This window comes from Cygnus atratus, chromosome 3 (genome assembly GCF_013377495.2).
Source record: "Cygnus atratus isolate AKBS03 ecotype Queensland, Australia chromosome 3, CAtr_DNAZoo_HiC_assembly, whole genome shotgun sequence".
Classification (NCBI taxonomy): domain Eukaryota; kingdom Metazoa; phylum Chordata; class Aves; order Anseriformes; family Anatidae; genus Cygnus; species Cygnus atratus.
Window position 1 is genome coordinate 89,106,976 of NC_066364.1, and position 22,566 is coordinate 89,129,541.

Genomic DNA, 22,566 nt, shown 5'->3' on the forward strand with positions numbered 1-22,566 from the left:
CGGGGCCCGCCCGCCACCGGGGCAGCGGGAGGAGCTCTCGGGAGACCCTCGGGCGCCTCAGGGCACGGCCGGGGGGGTTGGGCTGCGCCCTGCCGCGTGAAGACCCCAGATACTTAATTCGACGCTTTGTTTCGTTAAAGAGTTAGTTTGGAAGATGTAGAAATGCCGCAGTCTGTCATCCATGAGAGCCCCAAACGGTTTCAGCAGATTACACGTTTAAAATCTTCACGTCGATTCTTTTAGCCTGCCCCTGGCATTAAAGCGTACCTCTGTCACAGCTTACTCTTGGCTTTCATAACTGATACCACTGCGTTTAAATAGTTCACAATATGTCAAGAAGCAGTATTTTTTTTTTCTAATAAAAAACATACCTTGCCCACTTCACGATATTTTTGCAACAACATTGTTTTTTGTGCTATCCTCTTTATTATTTCATTATCTATTGCATTGTTTACACTGACACACACACAAAAATCAAACTCAAGGGTCATCCCAAGATCAGCAGCCACGTTTAAAGCAAGCTTTGAGCGCTAAGCAGAGAACCTTCAACACAGCATACTGCTTCTTGTGTAGTTACCACTGAACTACATGTGCACACCCTTTGACTTATTCACGCAACTTACAAACTATCCTGCTTTTAATTACCGGATTCCATACAGTTTCGTCAATAGCATTTCCAGTCACACCTGCACTTTGAACTGTAATGACACAAGTCTGAGTGAAATACTTTATGTAGATAAACTATGAGCATGTAACTCCCAAGTTACACACTTGTAAAATGTAGGGATTTTCCTTGCCCAGACCTTTGTCACAAAGGTTTAGTTGATATATCTGTATCAATTAAAATAAAACTAGTTTTAGACAACTTCACTTAGACTACTATTAGCCTGTTTTTTTCTAGTCACTATCTAAAGCAAGATCCTGTATGGTAAGGAAATGCAGTTAGCCCTCATGCTTCAGGTGAGTTTTACTTCATTTTAAGTTCCTATTTCAGCACACCAGCATGAGAAGGTACATACATGAAAAAGTTTAACTATCAAAACATATGTAAGCTGCAGACAAGTGCGTGCTTTGTCTCATCTCACTGCTGTAGCTCTCTCCTCCTTCTCGGCACTATTCTCATCCAACTGGCTACTAACTTCAAAAGGCACCTTATCATACTAAAACTATACTACCATAGTCTTCAAATTAAGAATTCTCTTAATTGCTGCTGTAAGGTATTCTGCAATTATTTTTTTTTATTTTGTAAGTAGGGTGAGGTTTCCTGAGTCACCAGAGCCAACCTAAATTTCTGCTAAAATGAACAGCCCAATTTAATTGTTCGGGAAACTACGGGGCCTTGAACTGGCTTCTCATTTCTGCTTAATAAACTTGGTATAAAACTAACCCAGCATTTAAGAACATCAGTGCTAATTTATTAGACTGAAGTAGCCTGCTTGGGGCTGGGAACAACATCAGACATGCCACGTTTGTGAGGAAGATGACTGAGATCATGTGGTGACAGCTATTATGACAGCTCGATTTCTAAGATCTCACTGTAAACAGTGATAACTACATTGTCCCTATCAGAAGGGCCTAACATAAAAGAAAACGATCAACCACGCAGAAACAAGACAGTAAACAGGCTAGGTATTAGCTCTGGAAATAAAGGAGGGCAGACAGCATAAGCATGAGCTGTTAACTGTTGCAGAAAACTACTTATCAAACATTCAAGAAGGGAGAAGATTTATGAATGACACTTGTAGGGCACTACCTATAGCACCCTATCTGCTTAAGTAGAGACCATCCACAAAATATCATACAAAGGACAATTTGAAGTATTGGGGTTGCTTTATAAAATACAGGAAACATCTTTAGAGTTGCTGTGTCTACTTTCCAATAAATTTGTGGTTTTTTTTGTACATCTGTAGGGGACAGTAAGCAGGGCAATACATTTCACATTCTCTTTTCCAACACCTATTAAAACTCAGATGAAGCATATAATGTATTTTCACTCATTTGCAAAGGTAAACAAAATATAATGGACTACTCTTGGACAATAATGCTTAGCATTTGTCATTAATATCTAGATTAGCATAGTGGAAATCAAATACAGTACCTTCTATACTTTTTAACTTAAAGGCCAGGGAGCTATTGAATAAGTTATTAACAACTCTGCACATTGCCATTATCCTGCTAATCAAGTCATACAGTTATATTCTTCATTGCTGTACTCCCAATTATTCTTCTTTTATGACCAAGTTTCTTCCCCCCCCAAAAAAAAAAAAACAAACCAAAACAAATAGCTCTTTGTTTATCTAGGATTCAACAACTACCAAAGTAACTTGTCATACTGCTTTAAAAATTATTTTGTTGTTTTCATCGATGCTTTATATTTGGAAGTCAATGGCGATGCTACTGCACAATTGAAGACTTAGTAGGAGTTAAGTGCTACTTGAACCACAGTAAGTGGAGAGGGGTTTTCTTGGCTTTGTTAACAGGATTTCAAAACTTGGCATGTTTTACACTACTCACACCAGGTGAACAGTGTGTAACAGATGTAAATAGCAGGAAAATGTAGCATTTACAAGTATAATTTCAGTAACCATCGCTCATTTAGAGAGGGCAATCAAAATGCCTACTTGTAGGAAGCTGTTTCAGGTACTCTTCTTCATTGCACTCCTAATACAGGACTATACACAGCATGTAAGAAGACTATAGCCCCAGACTTGCATCAAAACAAGAACTATGAGCAAGTTCCTTCTAGTGTTAGAAGAGACAAGGACCACTGTGAGTTACTGACTGTGAGACCTCTTATGTTGTCTCCCAGTCAGCAGCCAGAAGTTTAAATACAGAATTCTTTCTGGTGGACTAATCTACAAAGTTTCTTGTTCCAGGCAAGGCTGCTTAACGGTGCTCAAAGACTTTTGCTTAGCATAATGTAAGATTAAGACTTTCATAAACATGCTACTACTCAAGCAAAAAGTTAGTTAGATACTTTATTTTCTAGCATACAAGACGGCATGAAGCCTTCAGGATCCTTTTGCTTCATTAAACAAATTTATTAAAGTTTCTTTTTCTCCTTGTTGAAGTTCACCAGCAGTAATGCAGGATTTTTTTTTTTTTTTTGCTTTTAGTTTAAATCTAAAGACTGTAAAGTGAAGTGAATTTCTGGTAATTTATCTTATGAGAGTGTTTAGTTAAATATTAACATAATCAATGTTCAAGAGCAGAGTATGTACTAGTGCTCTTCCAAAAGACAGTTGAAGATTCCTAGTTGGAAGCAAATTGCAGGGGCATCACAGGAAAACAAAAAGGGAATTCAAGTACATTGAGGTCCCAGGGGACAGTTTTAGAGGAGACTCTGAACATAGTTGATTTCTCTCCATTAAGTGAGAAATTCCACAAATGCTGTTACAGATTTACTCCAGTTAACCAGAAGTGTGCATCTAAGTGAGAGTCACCATGTGTCTAGGATTCAGAATTTCAATCCAGTAGCCATCAGGATCTTGAACAAATGCAAGTCCTTTCATTTTACCTATTTGGGGGAAAAAAAACAAAAACAAAGAAACAAGATAAAGGTAAGACTATATGACTAAATCTTAAATACAAGAACTTTCACTTTTTTTTTGTATTAGTTCAAATTTAAACAGCAAATTCTGAAAACATCCAGATTAGTTTTTAATCAATAAGATCTGTGTGCTATGTTGTCAATCTGACACTCAATAAAGCTGTAGTTTAAAGTCACCTTGAAATCCTTCTTCTGTTGATTTAAATCACAGGGGCAAAAATGTTAAGTGTTCCTCTTTTCCTGAATTCCTTGCCCATGTAAATTTTTTTTCCTGAATTTATCAGGAAAACATTTTTGTGCTCTGGGATGTTTTGATACATTTCCCTGAACCATCTTTACTAGTAAAAAAAAAAATCCTCTGTTCCTCTGCCCTGCATTTTTCTCATGCCTGCCTCAATACTGAAGTTTTGTACAGTACTGTTTTTCAGTTGTTTGCTCCCCACACCTGACCTGTGTTACAGTACACACTCACATCACTAGATAAGACAAATGCAGTACAGTTTTAAACTGTTGGAAAAAAATACTACTCACAAAAACAGGGTCCCCAAAATCATTCTTCAACAGTGAATCAGGATAGCACAGCTTAACATGTTAAAGTGTTAAGTACCTAATTTTAGTTATACTTGCTCTATTACCCTGTTTACTGTAACAGAACCAACCTAATTCCTATTGTATTCTAGTTAGAAAAACTTCTGAGAATAGTAGTTTGATTTAGTAACATAGGGAAAAAATGGCATTAACTCTCTCAGCCTGCCCCATCATCAGCAAATGTGAAGCACCAAGCCTCTTCCTACTCTTTGGCACTTGCTGCATCAATTTTAATTTTTAATGTTAAAAACAGCTTTTGCTTTTTTACCCTCATGCTTAGCTGATCCCAGGAGTTTATGCCACTCACAGTCTAAGTTCCTTCTACATTCTTAGAGCTGTGAAGTGATAGAGAATTGAAGTAAGGAGCTCAAATATCAACCCTCTCAAGGTTTATTAGGTGCTGAACGAGTTAGGGCTCTGAAACTCTAAAATCCTAGCAATATTGAGTTCAAATTTTAAAACAAGAAATCTATATTCAAGTTATGGTTGCTACAGACAGACACAGAATAACATGCAAGAACAGACAAACAGTATAATTCTGCACTGTCGGTTTTGCCCACTGTGTAAGAGGGAACAGGGATAATTGGTTCTAGTACATTCTAAGGAATGACAACTACAGAGACATATTGAGCTTTCCAGGAGGCAAAACTACCAGACACAGTGTTTTAAGAACAAGGAACAACAAAGTTACTTGCATTCCTGATTAAGTCTTACCATCATCTGGTTTCTTCACAAATTTCACTCCTAGTTCTTCAAACCTCTTACAAGCTTTATTGACATCAGGGACAGCAATTCCAATGTGCCCTGTGAAATGGGGTAAGAAGAGTCAGGTACACCCAGCATTGCTGGGTGTTTGAAAAAAAGTTTGCTCAGCGTTTCATCCTGTGCAAAAAGTTCATTTCAGATGTGACGTACCTAAGGGAATTACTGCTTCCAGAAAGAAGAGCATTTCAAATTTTAATATTCTCCTTCAGAAAATTAGCTTTTTGACAATGCTTTTGAAATAAGAACTTTAAAGTAGCTCATGTTATTTAGATGAGAATATTATCTAGAGTAGGAAAGAAATAGGATACTCAAGCTATTTTATCTGCATTGCTTTTCAAGAAGGCAACCACGTAACAGGATTTTGTTGCATTTGCTCACTTCAACAGTACAAGGCATTTATCATTAATGCTGTATTTGTAGAGACTAACAGTAGCACCATGCAAGGCCTGAATTTACAAATCAGTTCAGAAGCTTTAAATGTCAAGTGGCTAGATTGAGTATGAGACTTATTTCACAAGCCAGTGACCTTTCAAGTGCTCAAAATAAAGTCAAGCCACATGAATACTCCTACCCTCAGTGCTACAGATGAACAAAATTCTCCTTCTAGCTCAAAAGGGGTGATCAGTGATTACAAAATAGAAGTCTGAATTTAAATCAGTCTGAACATCATAATCCAATACGCAGGAGCAATTATTGCACTTCACTGAGTAGTTACTATTAGTACGTGTTTGCTTGCCAAAAGATTAGACATATAAAACGTGTAACTGTGGCTCATTACTCTGAAACATGTTTACCTATTTTCATGATCTTTCACAGTATATCTTGCTTCTTCCAGCATGTAAAAGACAAGTTTCCTTCTTTTCCACTGAAAAAGTCTTCTCATCCACACAAGTTGAAAATATTTCCAATTTCTCACAAAAACAAAGCCTACAGCATATACATATTTTTTGCACTTAAGTTATATAGATGTTTTCTAAAAAATACACCTTTGAAATGCCATTCTTCCCCAATACACAAGAGTAAAAATGTAATCACAATAAAACAAAGCATAAGAAGTACATGCACTAAACAACCTACCAAATCCTCGAGGATCCGAATTACCATTGTGATAGGACTGATTTTCATCATTTTCAGTGCCCCAGTTGCTGTAAGAAGTAATTATTACACATTGAAATCAACAAGTCCTGAATGTTCAGTTTCCTCAGGAAGTTGTTTCTTCTAAAAACCAGAAAATTTCAATTGCTGGCTGCATTCATTAAACTATCAATATTTTCCCAAATCACAGGTTCTAGGGAGTCTTCAAAGCAGACAAAGGGCTAATTCAGTCAAGTTCATACCCTTCACTAATATTCAGGTTCGACATTTGAATGAGTCTGAGAGACACTCCTATCTCATTCCAATTACAAAGGAGAGCAAGTCTCCCTGCACTTCTGTGCAATCATTAGTAGCATTAACAGAATTGTCCTGTAAATTGTCATGTAAAGTCCTTTTTTTATTTTTTATTTTTTTGACTCAATACTTCTTTAGATTAGATTTCAGAAGCAATAGTTACCCCGCTATCAGGATGCTTCAGGGGATCCCAGAAGTTCTAACCACATCATTTTTCCTCAATTCCACAGTATCCCTCCCCAGATAGTATGCATATTCAAAGAGACAGCAAGTATCATACTTATATACCAGTGTTCACCAAGCAGTTTGAAAGAACTCTATAAAGAGAAAGATTAAGCTTGCCAAGTATCTAAGATCTCAGCCATATTTTAAAGCTTTATGACAGTGAAGATGTTTCTGTAGTAGTTACTACATTTTTATTCAATCCAACAGGACTTACAATCATCTGCTTCTGTTTAATCACCATTACTTAATGGTCATCTCTCATCGCATTAATACTTACTGTGTCAGTTCAAGCGTAGCTTTTCTAGAGAAGGTCCAAGCTGTTCTCTCAGTTTTATCTATTGGGATATCATTTTTATCTTCGTACCCCAGGAAAAACAGCGAGAACTTCATAGTAGGAAAGTCAAATTTTTGAAGCAGTCTAAGTGGAAAAAAAATATTTTGAAATAGTAACTAAAAAAGATAATTGGGTAGCCTGCAAATAAATCAATATTCTTCCCCCATGGAAGAATTACTGCCATGATTTTTGCCTGACTGCAGTCCACATCTTAAAATAGCTATGTTTTGAACTATAAAGTAGAAACATTCCAGAACACATCATAAACTTACAAAGACTAGAAGAAACAGATGCTTAAAAGCCAAGCCATCAGTAACTGGATAGCAAAGTCAATACAAAGGCTTACGTCTGAGGCTGCCACTATTACTAGTATGTATTTCCTCAGGAAGATCCTTATGTTCATCCACTTTACAGTATCACCAAGGAATAAAAACCATTTACTTTGAAATTTACTCATGGAACTTGCTGGCACCAGACCAAGTTTACAAACACAAGCAAATAAAGATAAAAACACGGATGAAATATTTTTACTATTTCCATGGATTGGTATAACCATGAAAGCCATTTCAGATGTGATAATTTAATCAACTACAAAATACCCAAGGTCAGAAAAAGCTGCTTATAAAGTTTATCCCTTTGCTAACAGCAAGAATTCACTCGCTTTATTGTGACATATTTGATACACACACATCACTGTTCTATAGAAAACTGCACAAGATAACAGACTGCTAAGAGTGATCTCATATGATGTGTACAAAGTGTTGTAAGCTTCAGAGAACTTTAGAAGAGACTCTGCTACTTTTACCTCATTCCTAGAAACGTAGCATACTTCAAATCATTTTTACATTGGAAGTTTGATCAGAGCAAGCAAGCATGCAAAACACACCTAATTTATTTTTCAGCTTACCATTTAATTACTTTTTAATTTCTGTCACACACCTCTTCACTGAAGTAGAAGCATTTTATTTTACCTTAGACTGGACTGATTTCAGGATGTTTAAAAATAAACTAGAATGTTGTTTTAAAAACAAACTCTTTTCATATGACATACTGCAGGGCATCTGCCTCCTCACAGCCTTCTCCAAAAGGAATTTGAACCTTGTCACCAGTTTGTGTTGTCTTGGTCTCTTATGTCCATAGGTGGTCACCAGCCACCTCTGAGAACTAGCAGAAAGTTTTAAGATTTATAGCAACAACTCCTGATTATAAGCGCTGTCATATAAGTTACCAGTTAACTGCAGGATCACCAAAGAGAAAGTAAGAAAGTTGTATACTGATAATTAATGACCTACTTAAGAAAAAAAAATCTAGCCAACACCAATTTTAGTTCATTTGCAACTTCGGCATTAATTATGCTGTGGAAATTCTTGGTGATTGCCAGACTATCTAACTTGGCATTAGCTAATAGGCCACCACTGTTGATGTAGTTAGACCAATTAGTATTATTACATCAAAGCAACAAAAACTTGTCTTTTCAAAACAATAGTATGAATGACCAAAGTTACTGTAGCATACAACTTCCACTCACGTCATTCCAAGAATTCTTGTATAAAAATCCAGCGACTTCTTAGGATCCTTTACTCTTAACATTGTCTGCTGAAACAAAAAGTCCTGTGGGGGGAAAAAAAGAGAAGAGTTTATTTTTATATATGAAACAAATACATACTAACAAAGAAGTAAGTTAATAATGGAACTAAAAATGGCAGGTATAGAAGTAACAAATACAGTATTATATCCAATGTAAATAAAATCTTTGCTCTTGATGCTACCGATGCACCTTTGTATTAAATAAACATACCTTTGTAGTATAAGAAAAAAAAAAAAAAGAAACTGCAGGCATCATTCCCTATGTAAATCAGAAATATCAAAAGTTTGTAGCATTCTGTTGTGGTTTAGCCCGGCTGGCAGCCAAACACCACACAGCCGTTCGCTCACCCTCCCCCCTCCCTCTCTGGGATGGGGGAGAGAAACGGGAAAGTGAAGTCTGTGAGTTGCGGTAAAGACAGTTTATTAAGACAGGGAAAAGAATAACAATAATAATAATAATAATAATAGTAATAATGTGTACGAAACAAGTGATGCACAATGCAATTGCTCACCACCCGTTGACCGATGCCCAGCCTATCCCCGAGCAGCCGGCCCCCCACCCTGGCTAGCCACCCCTATATATTGTTCAGCATGACATCAGATGGTATGGAATACCCCTTTGGCCAGTTTGGGTCAGCTGTCCTGGGTCTGTCCCCTCCCAGCTCCTGCTGCATCCCTAGCCTGCTCGCTAGCAGGGCAGAGCGAGAAGCTGAAAAGTCCTTGGCTTGGTGTAAGCATTGCTCTACAACAATTAAAACATCAGCATGTTATCAGCGCTCTTCTCATTCTAATCCAAAACATAGCACCCTGCCAGCTACTAGGAGGAAAATTAACTCTGTCCTAGCTGAAACCAGGACACATTCTTATTTTTATTATTTTTTTATGGAGCTGTACTATACATACTCTGCCCTGAATACAGGTACATGAGCAGTTGGTACTGGGTCTCACTGCATACATACACAGAACTTAATTAAAGCTAAACTGCTGAGCTCATTATTTCATTGCACAGTTGTTGAATCTCTGTCAAGCACGACGGTATTTTGGCCTACCAGTCTGTAAAGGTATTTTCTCAAGCCACAGCAAAACTTTATATACCAAGGGCTACTGAACAGCTAGGTGGATGAAAAGCAAGTTAGATACTTTCGACACATATCCCATGCAAGGGGCAGACTTAGATTCTAAGTTTAAATACTACTACCTATCTCCCCTAATAAAACAGCCGCCAATTCTCTCCCTTCCCGGCCCCATGCCGCCCCCCACCCTCCAAAGGGGGACGACGACGCCACTACCACAGCGCCGAGGCGCCCCCACACACTCCCCAGCCGCCCACCCCACCTTGGTGCTGGGATCCGGCTCGGAGCAGGCGCCATAGGCTGCCTCATCGCTGAGGCCGCACGGCTCTGCCGGGGCCGCCATTTTACGGAGCTGGGAGAAGGGGAGGAGAAGGGAGGATGAAGGCTGCTCGGGGGAGGCAGCGCTCCGCCCCGGAGGTGGGGCGGGGGCGGGTTCGGCTTCGGCTTCGTGCTACGGGGGTGTCCCCGAAGGGAGAGCGAGCGGGGCTTTTCCTCGTCTTATCTATCTATCTATTTATTTATTTATTAATTAAAAAAAATCCCACCAATCCCGCTTTTGGGGTAGCCAGATTGGTGGCTCTGCCGTACTAATAAACGGGTGCTTTTAAATGTTAGTCAAATTTAACCTGCAGCGTGCAGCAGGTTAATTACCCAAAATGTGGAGGCACGGGTGTTCTGCATGACTGTGAAGGAGCGACCCTCTCTGGATCGCAGGCAGAGGGTACCATAAAAGCCCCTGGGCAGGCTTACATATCTAACTCTAATAAACAGTGCTTATTTTGTAAATCCCTGCAACTGATGGCACGTTAAGGTGGCTTGAAAATCTGACTTTATGCCTTTAGACAGTGAGCTTACAAATGTGTGGTTTACTCATTTTAGTACCTAGAGATGTCAGTTTCTGCCTTCACTGACAGAAGCTAAGGGAACATTTTGGATAATAGTTGCTACCCTTTAGAGTTACACAGTGCCACTTTGGGCTAACCTGTTATTTCAGGTGTAAAAGGTAAGAATACTCTGTCTTTCAAAGCTAAGAATGAAAAACAGCTTTTTCTTGCCTGAACTGAATATTCAACATAAGCTTACACTTGTGGTAATTAAGAAGAACAAACAAACAAACACACATGGCAGCACAGAAATTTTGTGTAAATCTTGTTACATTTCTTGAGTTCAGAAAGTACACATAGTGCACATGAAACAAATCCCTGATTTTATGATATCAAGCTGTGCAAGTCCCTTCACAGAGGCCTTTGGTGCTCCCCACGGCCCTTAGGGCAGGGGCAAGGTTCAGCTCCTGAGAGCATAGAGGCAGCTGTGGGCCCCTGAAGAGTGGCGGTGGCTGGAACCGAACCGAGCCGAGCCCGCAGCGGTTACGGGCGCCCGGTAACGGCCCGGCCCCATAACGGCCGGCCCCACAGAAGCCGCCCTGTTGCGCAGTACCGGCACGGAGGCTGGCAACGGCAGACCGGGACGGAGGGAGCCCGCCGCGACGGGGCGGTTGTGCTGCCGGGGGTCGCTCTCTTGGTCCCTGTGCTGTGAGGTATACTTGGAGCCAGGCTGGTGAGGTTCTGCCTACCTCTCTGCTGAAATAGAAGTGCTGGTTTAGGTACCGCAGCTTGTCGGGAGAGAAAGATCAGGATCCCTGCCCCTCTACGCTTGGGAGGCGTCTTCTCCTTCCCTCCCTCACCACCTCCTCCCCGCACCTTCTCAGATGTGCTCCTCTGGAGCAATGTGGGGCTTTCCTGGCATCCCACTAACGGGTATCCCTGCTCCCAGCCCCTTGGGCTGGCTCGTACTTGAGCCAGCGTACTTGATTGCTGAAACTGGAAGGTTTAGAATTGCCCTTCTTAGGCTGGTCCCCAACGTGAGGCTGCCCCAAGGACTGTGGAAACCTTGGCAGCTATGGAGCAGCATTGAGACTTTGTTTCTCTCTTCCTCTCCCTAAGTCCTGCTGTCAAATTGCTGCCGCTCTAAAGGGGTCGGGAGAGAAGCTGAGAGAATCACTTTTCGATGGACTGGTGCTACTGGTAAACAAGGTAACACCATTTTCATCTTATTATTTTATAAAGAGCTAGTGCATTGGTCAACATTTTTCTACAGATTTGCTGGGAAATACAGAAAAATGTATGTCATGTTTGTTTATTTATTTATTTATTTTAATGGGAAAACCTGTTATGAACCAAGCATTTGGGTTGGATCTTAGCTCTAGGATTAAGAACATAAGAAAATCAGAACTACCATACTACGTCAAACTAACGATCTTTCTCCCTTGTGTTCCCTCTCTAATAGTGGTCAGTAGTTGCTGGCTAGTTTGGGAAAAAATACAAGAACCAAGACACTATACAGATCAGGGGCTATCTCCTGATAGCCCCTTCAGATTCTGTCAAACAGAAGCTTGGGGACTACAAGTTTGCCTAGATTTCAGAGGCAGAGTAGTGCCTCATCTCTGAATCTCAGAGTTCAGAGGAGAGGCATAAACATTTTCTGCATAAAAAGAAGAAAATTCAAATAACATTCTTCAAGCTGCTATCAAAACCAGAGTATGACTGCTATCCCTTTGCCAAAACTTTTGAGAAAGAGGGAGAGAAATACTGCCAGTGTTTGGAATGATGTAGAATAAAGGATACTAAATCTTGGATTTGAGTTCCAGGGAAAAGTGGAAAGAATGAATTTGTTGGTTTATGCTATACTTCAACTGTACGTAAAAGGACTGTGCTGGAAACTAGGCTCACTATTCATTTGTTTTGCATGAACAGGCCCTGTAGACAAGGTTTAGGGCACCTGGAGAGGAGGAAAATAAAGTTTGAATGTAAAAGAACATCTACTGTTTTAACTAGAATAAGTAGTCAGCTGGAGTTCATGCTCTTTTCATCTGAAGATCATGCTCTTCTCGTGCTGAGATCTGAAAATCTCAGCCTAGACACCAGACAACTTGTGCATATATGTTTGGAGAGTAAGGGAGGATGCTGGCATACAATGTAGTCTTTGTTTCTAAAGAAAGCTGTGAGAACCCATCTCTCTAATCTTGAACTTTAGGGTAAAGTATCAGCATCATGGTACAACTGCAAAAGGCAAAGAAATTAACATCCAACCTATTCCAATCCACCTGAGTTTCAAAGACAAAAGTGCCACTGCTGACCTTATAGATGTCCAGCCAAGTCAGATTAATATAGAGGAAAATAAAGTTGTTAATAAATTTAGACTTTACATTTTAAGTTTTTTCTGTTGTTGTTTGTTTGTTTGTTTTGTGTTTTGGTGGTGGTGGTGGTTTGGTTTGATTTTTTTTTTTTTGGTGTGTGTGTGTGTCTTTTGTGACTTTTCCTAAGATGTTTTTTCCTAGTACTTTTACTTCAGGAAAGAGAATATTTTCTGTAAGAGGTGATTACCTGCCAAAGTTCACAGAACACTGGCTACTTTGCAAATCATGGGCAAAAATAAGGAGCTAGTAATGTAAAACCATCATTACTTTTCATGTCAGCTTAATTTTCTGTTTCCTAAAGCTGGCAATGGTGTCTAAGAGCATTTAACATACAGTTATACCTGTGATTGGCTGTCTAAAGTCCTCATATGAACTACTAGGTAATTTGTGATATTTATTTTAATCTTCATGGTAATAGTACTCTGAGTAGAATGGCAATTTCCATGTTTTTGTTTTTCTCTGTTACCCTGGGTGTTTATATGGGTTCTGTAAAAATTTATCCATTATGACTTCCCCATGTGGCTGAACAAGCTATTTTTAGAGGACTAAACTAGCCACAAGATGAAGACTTCAGGTGGAGCTCTACTGATGGTTACAGTTCCTTAAAACTAGTTGTTGAATCCATGTGTAGAATTGAGGGCACTGAACAAAACAATTATCTGTGTATTTAAGAATGTTAAGATTGACCGAATGGGACTGATGGCAGCTGGCAAATGCAAGCAGATGAGCATGCTTCCTAATAGTAAAACAGGGAAAGACGATTTAGATACTTCTTTGTAGCCATGAATTACAGGCTTGGGATTCACAAGCCAAACCTTTATTGGGCTTATGAGGTAGTGGAGTAGAAAAGGGAAGAAAATGGCAGGGCCACTTTTGTACAGCAGCCAACTGCTTAGCTGTCATCCATGAATATATTTTGTTTTGGGCCATTTTAGAAATCCTCATCTAAGAATGATTAACCTGCTAATATCTTAGGCATCTGGGGTTAGTCACAGAAGTCTGACTCTTGCACTGTGATGAAGATTTCTTGATGTGCTCAGTGCTCTAGGAACTTTTAATGTACTGTGTAAAACTTTAAAAGTGTCTTTGTGCAAAGAGGTTGCCAATCAGTATGTTTTTTTAGGACATTGCTGACAACATTGGAAAACTGCTCAGTCTTGGGTGTTATTACTCTCTTGATAAGTTTTTAATGACAAAAATCTTTCTTTTTTTGTATTAATTTAAATCAAGATAAAGCTTATAGTTTTACTATGTCTCTATTTAATAAAAATGCTTCTTCTGAAAAAATACTACCCATACTCTCCATCTTAAATTATATCTGCAAACACTTAGGCATTCTGTATAAAAATAGCGAGTAAATGCTTATGGGAGCAATGCTTTAAGACTTGATTTGGAAGTCTATACAAGTCTCTATGTAAGTTCATTTGCTGAGTATGTGTGTATATTTTACAACTTAAAATGTAAATAAAACATTTATATTTAAACCACTTCTAGTTCTCAGTAATCAGGTATTCAGTAAAAATATTAATAGTTTATTATTATGTCGCTACTTGCTCCTCAAGATGTAATTGCGTGGTAAATTAATTTTAAAAACCTGTCTGTAATGATCTTCAGCATGACATTTGTAAACTATCAAAAAGCATATATAAATGCCTCTTAACAACTCAGAGTGGACTTGATGAGACTATTAAGTTTGTATACCTGGCAAGTCAGTTTTGAGATGCTCTCATTTTCCTTTCTTTTATTCCCTGCATTCCCATTCCTCACAGTCGTCTTGAAAAGTTAGTCTTGAAAAATGTGAATTGTTATAAACACTCGTTTTTTGGCATATTTCAGAATGGAAGGTGTACAAGAAGGTAATACTGAAAATTCAGACACTGGGGAAGTTGCTGGGCCCCATCCTGAGGCAGCAAAGAGTACTGGACGTAATCTCACTGTGGAAGACAGTCTGCCTGTGCCTGCTGCACCAGAAGATGCTGGAGCCAGACCTGCTCGACAAATGGCAGCCTTTTCCCCTTCCCAAGAGACTTTTTCTGCTGCCAGCCGAAAGTTGTCCAGGTTTTGTCGGAGCTCTAGTGGAGTTCTGTCCTTGCAAGAAGCTTTAAAAGAAAAAACAGGTTTAGTATTCAACATTAGGTCTTGAAATATGTTTCTGGTTCTTTTCACAGATAATTAAACTCAGTATAAGTAAATTGTTTCTTTTTTTTTTGTTTGTTTCTTTGTTTATATTCAGTTTTCTTATTCCAGGTAAAAAGTTAGTCTGTTCTTAGTGTTTTGTTTTAAAGTTATAGTGGAAGGAAGCAGGAGATATTAACTGAATAATTTACACTGAAGCAAAGCTGTACCCTGCTTAGTTCCTGCAAATATTTATCATCTCTAGATACTTTAGTTTGATGTTGCTAAATTTCTGTATTGATATAATAAATTGAAATATTGGTTGTAGAAAAAAAAAACCAACACTGGGTAATATGGCACACAAATATCTTCAAATCTACTGTAGTATATTTCATGTTTGCTTCTCCTTGTCATATTCTCAGAGTTGACTTTGTTTTATAATAATTCTTAGTAGTTTGCTCTTGTTAGCCTCTGAAAATTCACATATTCTTTAAAAATGGAGTAGTTATATATTCTTATAATAGAAGACAGTAGCATTCAGCATTCGTTGCAAGTTAAGTAGCAAGTTAGTGTTGCAATCAATTTCTGTATTTTTTTGTTTGAAAGATATATTTAATGTTCTAGGCTCGATACAAAGAAGCAAGGGAATATCGAAGAACGAAAATTGATGCTTCATATAAATACGTATTTGAAGTTCTCAGTGTCAGGCTAGGTTTAGACTTAACAACTGTGGAAGAAATGATTTTGGATTCCCCTTCGGTGAGTCTGTTCTGTGTTTGTTGAATTTTGGTTATTAGTCAAAATACGTAGCAGATTGCCCCCTTTGATATGAAATGTTATTCATCATTTAGATTGTTTCTACCAGAAAATGTGATTAATAAGGCACGTGACTCATCTAAAATGATACCTGACTAAATCATTCAGCTGAGTTTCCTGGAAGATTTTCAAATATTCCCTGGGTTTTTGATAGCGGCTTTTTCATCTTTCTTACCTCAAGGAAATCATAATTACTGCTGTTATTTTGACCCAAGAGATTCTTGTCATATCCACCAGTTCCTACAAGTTTCATCCATCTCGGCCTGACATTATTATATTCTAAAAATAATAGATTTTGTTTGTAAAGCAAGTCTTGACTGAAATGTCAAGGCTGCAAAAATACATGCAACTTCATAAAAACATTTTGAAAATATAGAATGTTATATAGTAATGAGAGGAAGGATGAATCCATTTCATTAATGCTATTACATTTGGAAAAAACTCATTAAATAGCTTCCGGTTATGATTGCTTTGGTTACTTTTAAATGTTTAAAAGAAGGAATAAAGTGAATTTGTAGTGTGAGAAGGTTCCAAACTTGTGGGGCTTGTGAAAGCTCAGTGTTTCAAAGTGCTTGAAAAAACAGGAGCAAACAGCTAAATTTCTCTTTTAGTAGAGTATCAAAATTCAATATAAATATATGTAAGCTCACAGCCCTTGCCATCTCTGATTGCATGATTTTTTTGTCTGTTAGAGATTTGACTTAGCATTCAAAATTCAACCAGATATTATCTCATTTGATCAAATATATAACTTGTTAGAACTTCAGCTTTTCAGTTACAAGCTGAATGTAGTCCTGATCAAAATCATTGTTCATCGTTTCTTTATTGATATTTATACATCATAAAATGTTTTTAAACAGTCCTTTTATTTTTCCTAATGCTTACACAATATAGAGGTGCTTGAAGTTTTGTCAATCAACTAACATTTCCTTTCTTTGCATTTGCTAAAAGGTATGTATTTTTCGATCATCCTGACTTCATATAAAATTGCTGTTCTACACTGATTAACTCAGACACATAAGAGCCTTTGCGTACTTACAGATGGTGCTTTTTGCTGAGTGTTTTTTTTTTTTTTCCTTATTGTCACCATTTCAAAGCTTTTTACGGTTAGAATTTTTCTATATTTAGTTTGTTCATACACTGTTTAGGCTGATGGGACTGTATCAACATTGTCCTTTTGCAATACGTCGTTAGTGAATTCCCATATGTATACACCGTGTCTTTGACATCTGTAAATTAAGTTTTATCCTTAAAACAGCAGCCTATATGGTGTATTCACACACCAAGTGTTTGTACTACATTCACTTGAACCAGAAGCTGTATTTGCAGAAACAGTAGCCACAGGGATAGCTCACATCTTACCTCATTTATAAAATCATGCAAGCCGAAAAGTTACTGTTCACTTTTCTTTTGCTCTCAAGTTGGAGTACTTTTGGCAGTAGTGAATCTTTTTCTGATTTTCTCATTGACCTTTCAGCACTTTATCAATTTATTTTGTATATAGTGTATATATGTAACTATTTCAGGGGGAATTTTTCATTTTTTTTTCAGTTCTAACCCTGTTATCAACTACTGCCTATTAACCAAAGTGAAAGCACAGTGTACATTTCTTGATCTGCCTTGCCTTTATTTATTTTATTTTTGCACAGTGTTGTCTTCTCAAAAGACTGGATTTAAATTATGTCCATTTGGGTGTTACTTATTTTCCTACCTCACTTCTCATTCAAATTTTATATTTGCTTATTTTGGGGTGGGATCATGCTTCTTAAGAAATACACCATATCTAGAGGCTTGTGCTTTGTGTTTGAACAAGTGTGCACCTCCAGATGCATTTGCTAGCTAAATTTCTAACTTTTTTTTTTTTTTTTTAATGGGAAGGAGGTAACTACCAAGGTATAGCCCTTTAGTTGGACAATTTGAATGCCAAGCCACATCTTAGCGATTTCATCATCCTTGCAGATAACTACAGAGGCTGTGAAAGAAGCTAGATTTTGACCAGATCAGTACCCAGACTTACTCTACGCTCTGAAAACTTCTGATCTCCCCCAGGCCTTCTTTCAGTACTTGTTAGAGCTTTGTTTGTTTCCTGTGCTGAATCACATATTCACCAGGAGATTGCCTAGGACAGTTTGGAAATTCAGATTTTGGAAACTTCTGTTATAATTTCAGGCATGTTTTTTGAAATGATAATCTGTACGCAAACAATTTTCACTTCAAAGCTTTGCAATTGAATTCGTACTAACCAAAACACCTTGTATAACATGACAAAATCAAAACTGCTGTCCAGAGACCTGTGGGGTTTCAGAATAGTCACTTTATAGATACGTACAGCAAGCTGATCATGGGTCACTATGGTTTCCCTCAGCTGAGATAACTGTCCTTCCAGAAGTCAGCAAAATCTTTGTCATCATGAAAGGTTTTTGAGGAAATGTGACCAGTTAGTATCTCCAGGGTAAAATCCTTGTGTCTGATGTTATTTCTGTTTTACAAACGAATCTTTTACTTTTAAGGGAGTAGAGTTGCAATAGCAGGATATGTCAGTTCATGCAAGCCTGCTATGTGTGTTGCTAAGTGTCTTCATGACTAGTTACTTCCAGCTGATACTTGAGACTTGCAGATCTCTTAGAGTAACAGAATACCCTCTAGTTTCTCTGCATTACTTGTCAAGATCATAAATATTTGTTATACAATTATCAGGAACCTGTGTATGCAGGTTCAGTAATTGAAGGAAATATTTGAATGGTCTATTATGTTGTTTTGCAACTTCTAATAACATTTTGCGTATAAACACTAAATGCCATCAAAACTTTAAGCAGTGGCATGTTCAAATGATGCTGCACATCTTAAAGCAACATAAAAATAATAATATTTTGAGTAACAAGTATTCACTTTTTGATTTAACAGTTGGAAGCATTTGATTCTTTTTTTGCCGAGGGAGGAAGTAAAGCATTGAAAATTTTCTATCAAGAAGGAGATGTACCAGGAATAGGTAACTTTTAACAACATTAATACATTAAGGCAGATGTATACCATCTATATTGTATACCGTCTATTGTTAAATGTGTTTAATATTAACCAGAATAAAATCTGTTTTTCATTTGTTCATAATTTTGCAGTCTTCTGCTGTAAGGACTGAAAATGCATATTGTAAATGCTTGCTTTGTGAAATTGTCCAGAAAAAAAAAAAAATCAGTCAATTTCAGCCATTCCTGAATGGAGGGCTATAAAAAGAGAAGTTATTTTGAAATGTTAAATTGTTTGCAACTATTTCTTCCAGGAATTTTGCCTTCAATTCATTAAAAACGTCTTTCATAAAACCTGTTTGAATTTGCATTTATTATAAATGTTTGAAAATGTTTGATTTTCAAATGCTCAGTAGAGAATTAGAATTTGATGTCTAAAATGCATAATGATTTTCTAAGCTCTGAACATGCTGTTCCCTTACCTACTTATAAGAAACAATCAAATTGCATAGGATTATATACACAGAGGAACTGAGAGCATCTCACCCCCTTATCACCCTTTTGTATAGATATATTATGCACACTCATCTACTGCTAACCTTTATCAAAAATACAGAAGATTGTTGCAGCCAATTATTCCTCACCTACTGGCAGAAATGTGTGATAAACCTGAAGGTTGAAAATCTAATGATGAATCTTATGTTAATAGGCTGTCACATGGTAGAATTAATCCTTTTTTTTTTTTTTTTAGCATTGCATATTAGCTTATATTCAGATACTGAAATAATGCACAAGATGAAATATGAGCACTCAAAATGAGGAAAGAATAGAATTCAGGTTGCCAGAATAATCTTAATTAATTTTCTTTGAGTGTATCGATATAGTATGTTTTTGAACAGGACATTAAAGACCTATAATACTGCCTCACTTTCTTCTACCATTTGCCTGTTTTCCATACGCTGCTTTTTCTACCATTTCTGCTTCCTATCCCACTCCTCTCTAATTCCTTACTGCCTCCCTACTCATTTTTCCCTGTTTTTTTCACTTGGGTATGACATCTTCGATAGAGTGAATGAGAATCAGCCTATAAGGTATCTCAGCCACCAGCAAATTACCCCAGAAAGATGGACCTGAGTAAATTCCCTTTTCAGTGTAGTACAATAAACTGAAAGTGCTTTGTGAGGCATATATTGTAGGCTTGGTATAGATTTTTAATTGTGGGGATAACGACAACCATGGATTCTTTTGCTTCTCTTACAAAAGAAGAAAATGAATAATTTCTTTGCTGAATTTTATTTCACTACATTTTAAGCAGTTTACAATACTTTACTTTAAAAAAAAAATAATATATAGTGATACCTGTGAAATTCTTTTCAGAATGTGGTCGGACATTTCCAGGAGTTGTAAAAGGAAGTAAAATGATGCAGCTGTATGTGGACAACACACCAGACAAATTTGTCGGGCTATGCTTATTTTTTGTTCGCTTTAAGAATGACAGCCCTATAAATGCAAAAACTATACATGAGGTATTATTTCATATATTTTAAAAACTAAGAACATAAGAAGTAGCTATTCTTGTTTCTTTATTTGTGTTATTGTTCTTACATACATAAAGTTGCTGGTTACTGCAGTTTATGAATGTTAACCGGTATTACACTCTGTGCTCCCCTCTTTGTGGAGACAATGATGCATTCAGCAAGTACTCAGGATATCCTGTGAATTCAGTGTCTTGCAGAGCTCTTGTTAAATGAGAAATCAACATTTAGTTTAGTTTCTCATTCTCCTCCTTAACGTTTTAGAAGAAGTTAATGACACTAAGTACATTGTAGGTGTGATCAAAATCTCTAAACTATAAGGACTCACGTTTACCTAGAAAACTTTATGTACAGCAAATTCCAGGAGAGAAAAAGTTTATTTGTACCTTTCTCTTTTATGTATCTTTGAATGTGTGAAATGCATGCTTATCCTAAGTAGAATCGTGTGGCGTGAGGTTTTCTGCTTTACAACTATATAAGACAAATTATTAGATTTGTGTGGGATTCTCATAAATTATCAGGACTTTTCTCCTTAAAGTTTTCATACACAAAAACAGAGTGCCTTTATAAAAAAAAAAAATGTTGGTTTTATAATACTGTTTACAGTATAAGTTATTGCATCACTAATGATCATTCTGTTACATTACAGGATATATTCTTTTGTGTTTTGGATGCTACTGAAGGACTTTTACGTGGTGTTAGGAATATGATAGAAAAGGTTTTTCTCCCAGCTATCCTTGCAACAAATAATTGGGGTGTTTTAAGTCAGACCAAAGAGGATACAAAAGACAAACAAAATTTTGTGGAAACAATTAACAGATACCTTTCATTTCTAGAAGGTAAGCTTTGCATTTAGGAAATGATCAAATCAGAGAAATTCTATATAAGAATTTCCCTTTAAATGCAGTAGGACATAGGTAAGCAACTTACCCCATTCTTTTTAAGGAAAAAAATAAAATGATCAACTACTTGCATAATAAATACATGGATAGATTATTTGCTTGAGAAAATTATCTAGTGATATGTTACTTCTAAGGAAGAACATACTGGATTTAAAGGAATTTTCTGTTTTATACAACTGCAGTGAAATGGCCGCTACATTAAAACTTTGGAAGTACATTTCTGTAATCAGTAAACTTAAATTGTTTACACTGGTAGAAACAAATTTTCAAGTTTTAATTGGTTCTGTATTGTAATCACTTTTTAATTTTTTATTAATGTTTTTTTCAGGGGCTATAATAAGCACTGAAGGAACTGTTCAGTTGAAACAAGTAGATCATATTAATTTTTCTAAACTCCAGTCCTTTGAGGAAGTAACAGCAGCAGCAGATAATCCTGATATGGTTCACCAGCTAGAGGAAGTACTTATGATCTGGTATAGACAAATTGACAGAGTAAGTTGTTTTAACACATCAATCCAACATGAATGTGGATAGATACTTAGAAATGATATATGAGACTTGCCTGAAATTATTTTAAGCCTAAAACTATATCTGTGCCTAAGTATGCTGGTTGCTTCACTTCTCTAGACAAATGAAGTTGAGAAGGCAGTCCTTTTCCATGGGAACTGGCAGTCTAGTAAGAATAGAAGTTTCTGAACTGTTAATACACAAATAAGGAGGATATAATAAGGAGAATAATTATTATATAATATTAATAAAGAGGAAAGGACAGAAGGATGCAGGAGGAATAATGCTGATGTAGACTGCATATACCACATATATAGACACATATATAGACACATATATATCTATACACACGCATATACAGTGTGTGTAACATCACATATTAAGTTTCTGCTGCATTCATGGCATGAGATATTACTCTTGGAAAGATCTTTGACCAGGCACAGCATGGCATTTTTCATCTGGTGTTCCTGTGCAAATCTTACATGGTGATGTCTCAGTTATCCAAGAAATTATTGTCTGAGATTTCCAAGATAAAGCACAGAACCCTTTGTTTTAATACAGAATCTTTATAAACTGGGCATGTAAATAAAAATATCAATGAAATGTAAACAGAGCTGTCTGCATGTTTATCTGTATGCAGATGAGTACATTTATGACTTTTACATCTGATATGCAACGCATTTATTAAATAGTTTTTCACTTTTTTTTTACAGAAGTTTTTTTTTCGTTTTTTCTTTTTTTTTTCTTTTTTTTTTCTTTTTTTTTTCTTTTCCCCCACCAAAACTGGATGCATTTCAAATTCTGATTGCAGAAAAAACATAAAAATAAAACATAAAAAATAAATACAGGTGTATGCTGAGATCCACCCAATTTTTGACAGCAGCTGAACATAATGTAGTTGTTGCCTTGACTTCAGTATAAGAATAGCATTAAGTGCAATTCTGAATTAGGATTCTTTTCCAAATCAGAACCATTTTCATGTGACAATAACATGCTTGTTCCTGTTTAGTTAGTATCCTCA

General features: G+C 37.0%; 2 protein-coding genes across 2 annotated transcripts in view; one reads left to right on the forward strand and one right to left on the reverse strand.

The window, feature by feature from the left end:
• Positions 1 to 2,964: 2,964 nt before the first annotated feature.
• GLO1 (glyoxalase I) lies at positions 2,965 to 9,924 on the reverse strand. The gene is given in 7 exon segments (XM_035561973.2): positions 2,965 to 3,446; positions 3,449 to 3,517; positions 4,853 to 4,942; positions 5,981 to 6,048; positions 6,795 to 6,935; positions 8,380 to 8,462; positions 9,774 to 9,924. Coding segments are annotated over 7 exon segments (585 nt in total). The 5' UTR covers positions 9,855 to 9,924; the 3' UTR covers positions 2,965 to 3,393.
• Positions 9,925 to 20,004: 10,080 nt separating this feature from the next.
• DNAH8 (dynein axonemal heavy chain 8) overlaps positions 20,005 to 22,566 on the forward strand; it is a 132,252-nt gene continuing 129,690 nt past the window's right edge. The window contains exons 1-3 of the mRNA XM_035558510.2: positions 20,005 to 20,127; positions 20,786 to 20,975; positions 21,367 to 21,530. Coding sequence (XP_035414403.1) covers positions 20,020 to 20,127; positions 20,786 to 20,975; positions 21,367 to 21,530 — 462 coding nt within the window. The 5' untranslated portion in view covers positions 20,005 to 20,019. The remainder of the gene's footprint in view (positions 20,128 to 20,785; positions 20,976 to 21,366; positions 21,531 to 22,566) is intronic.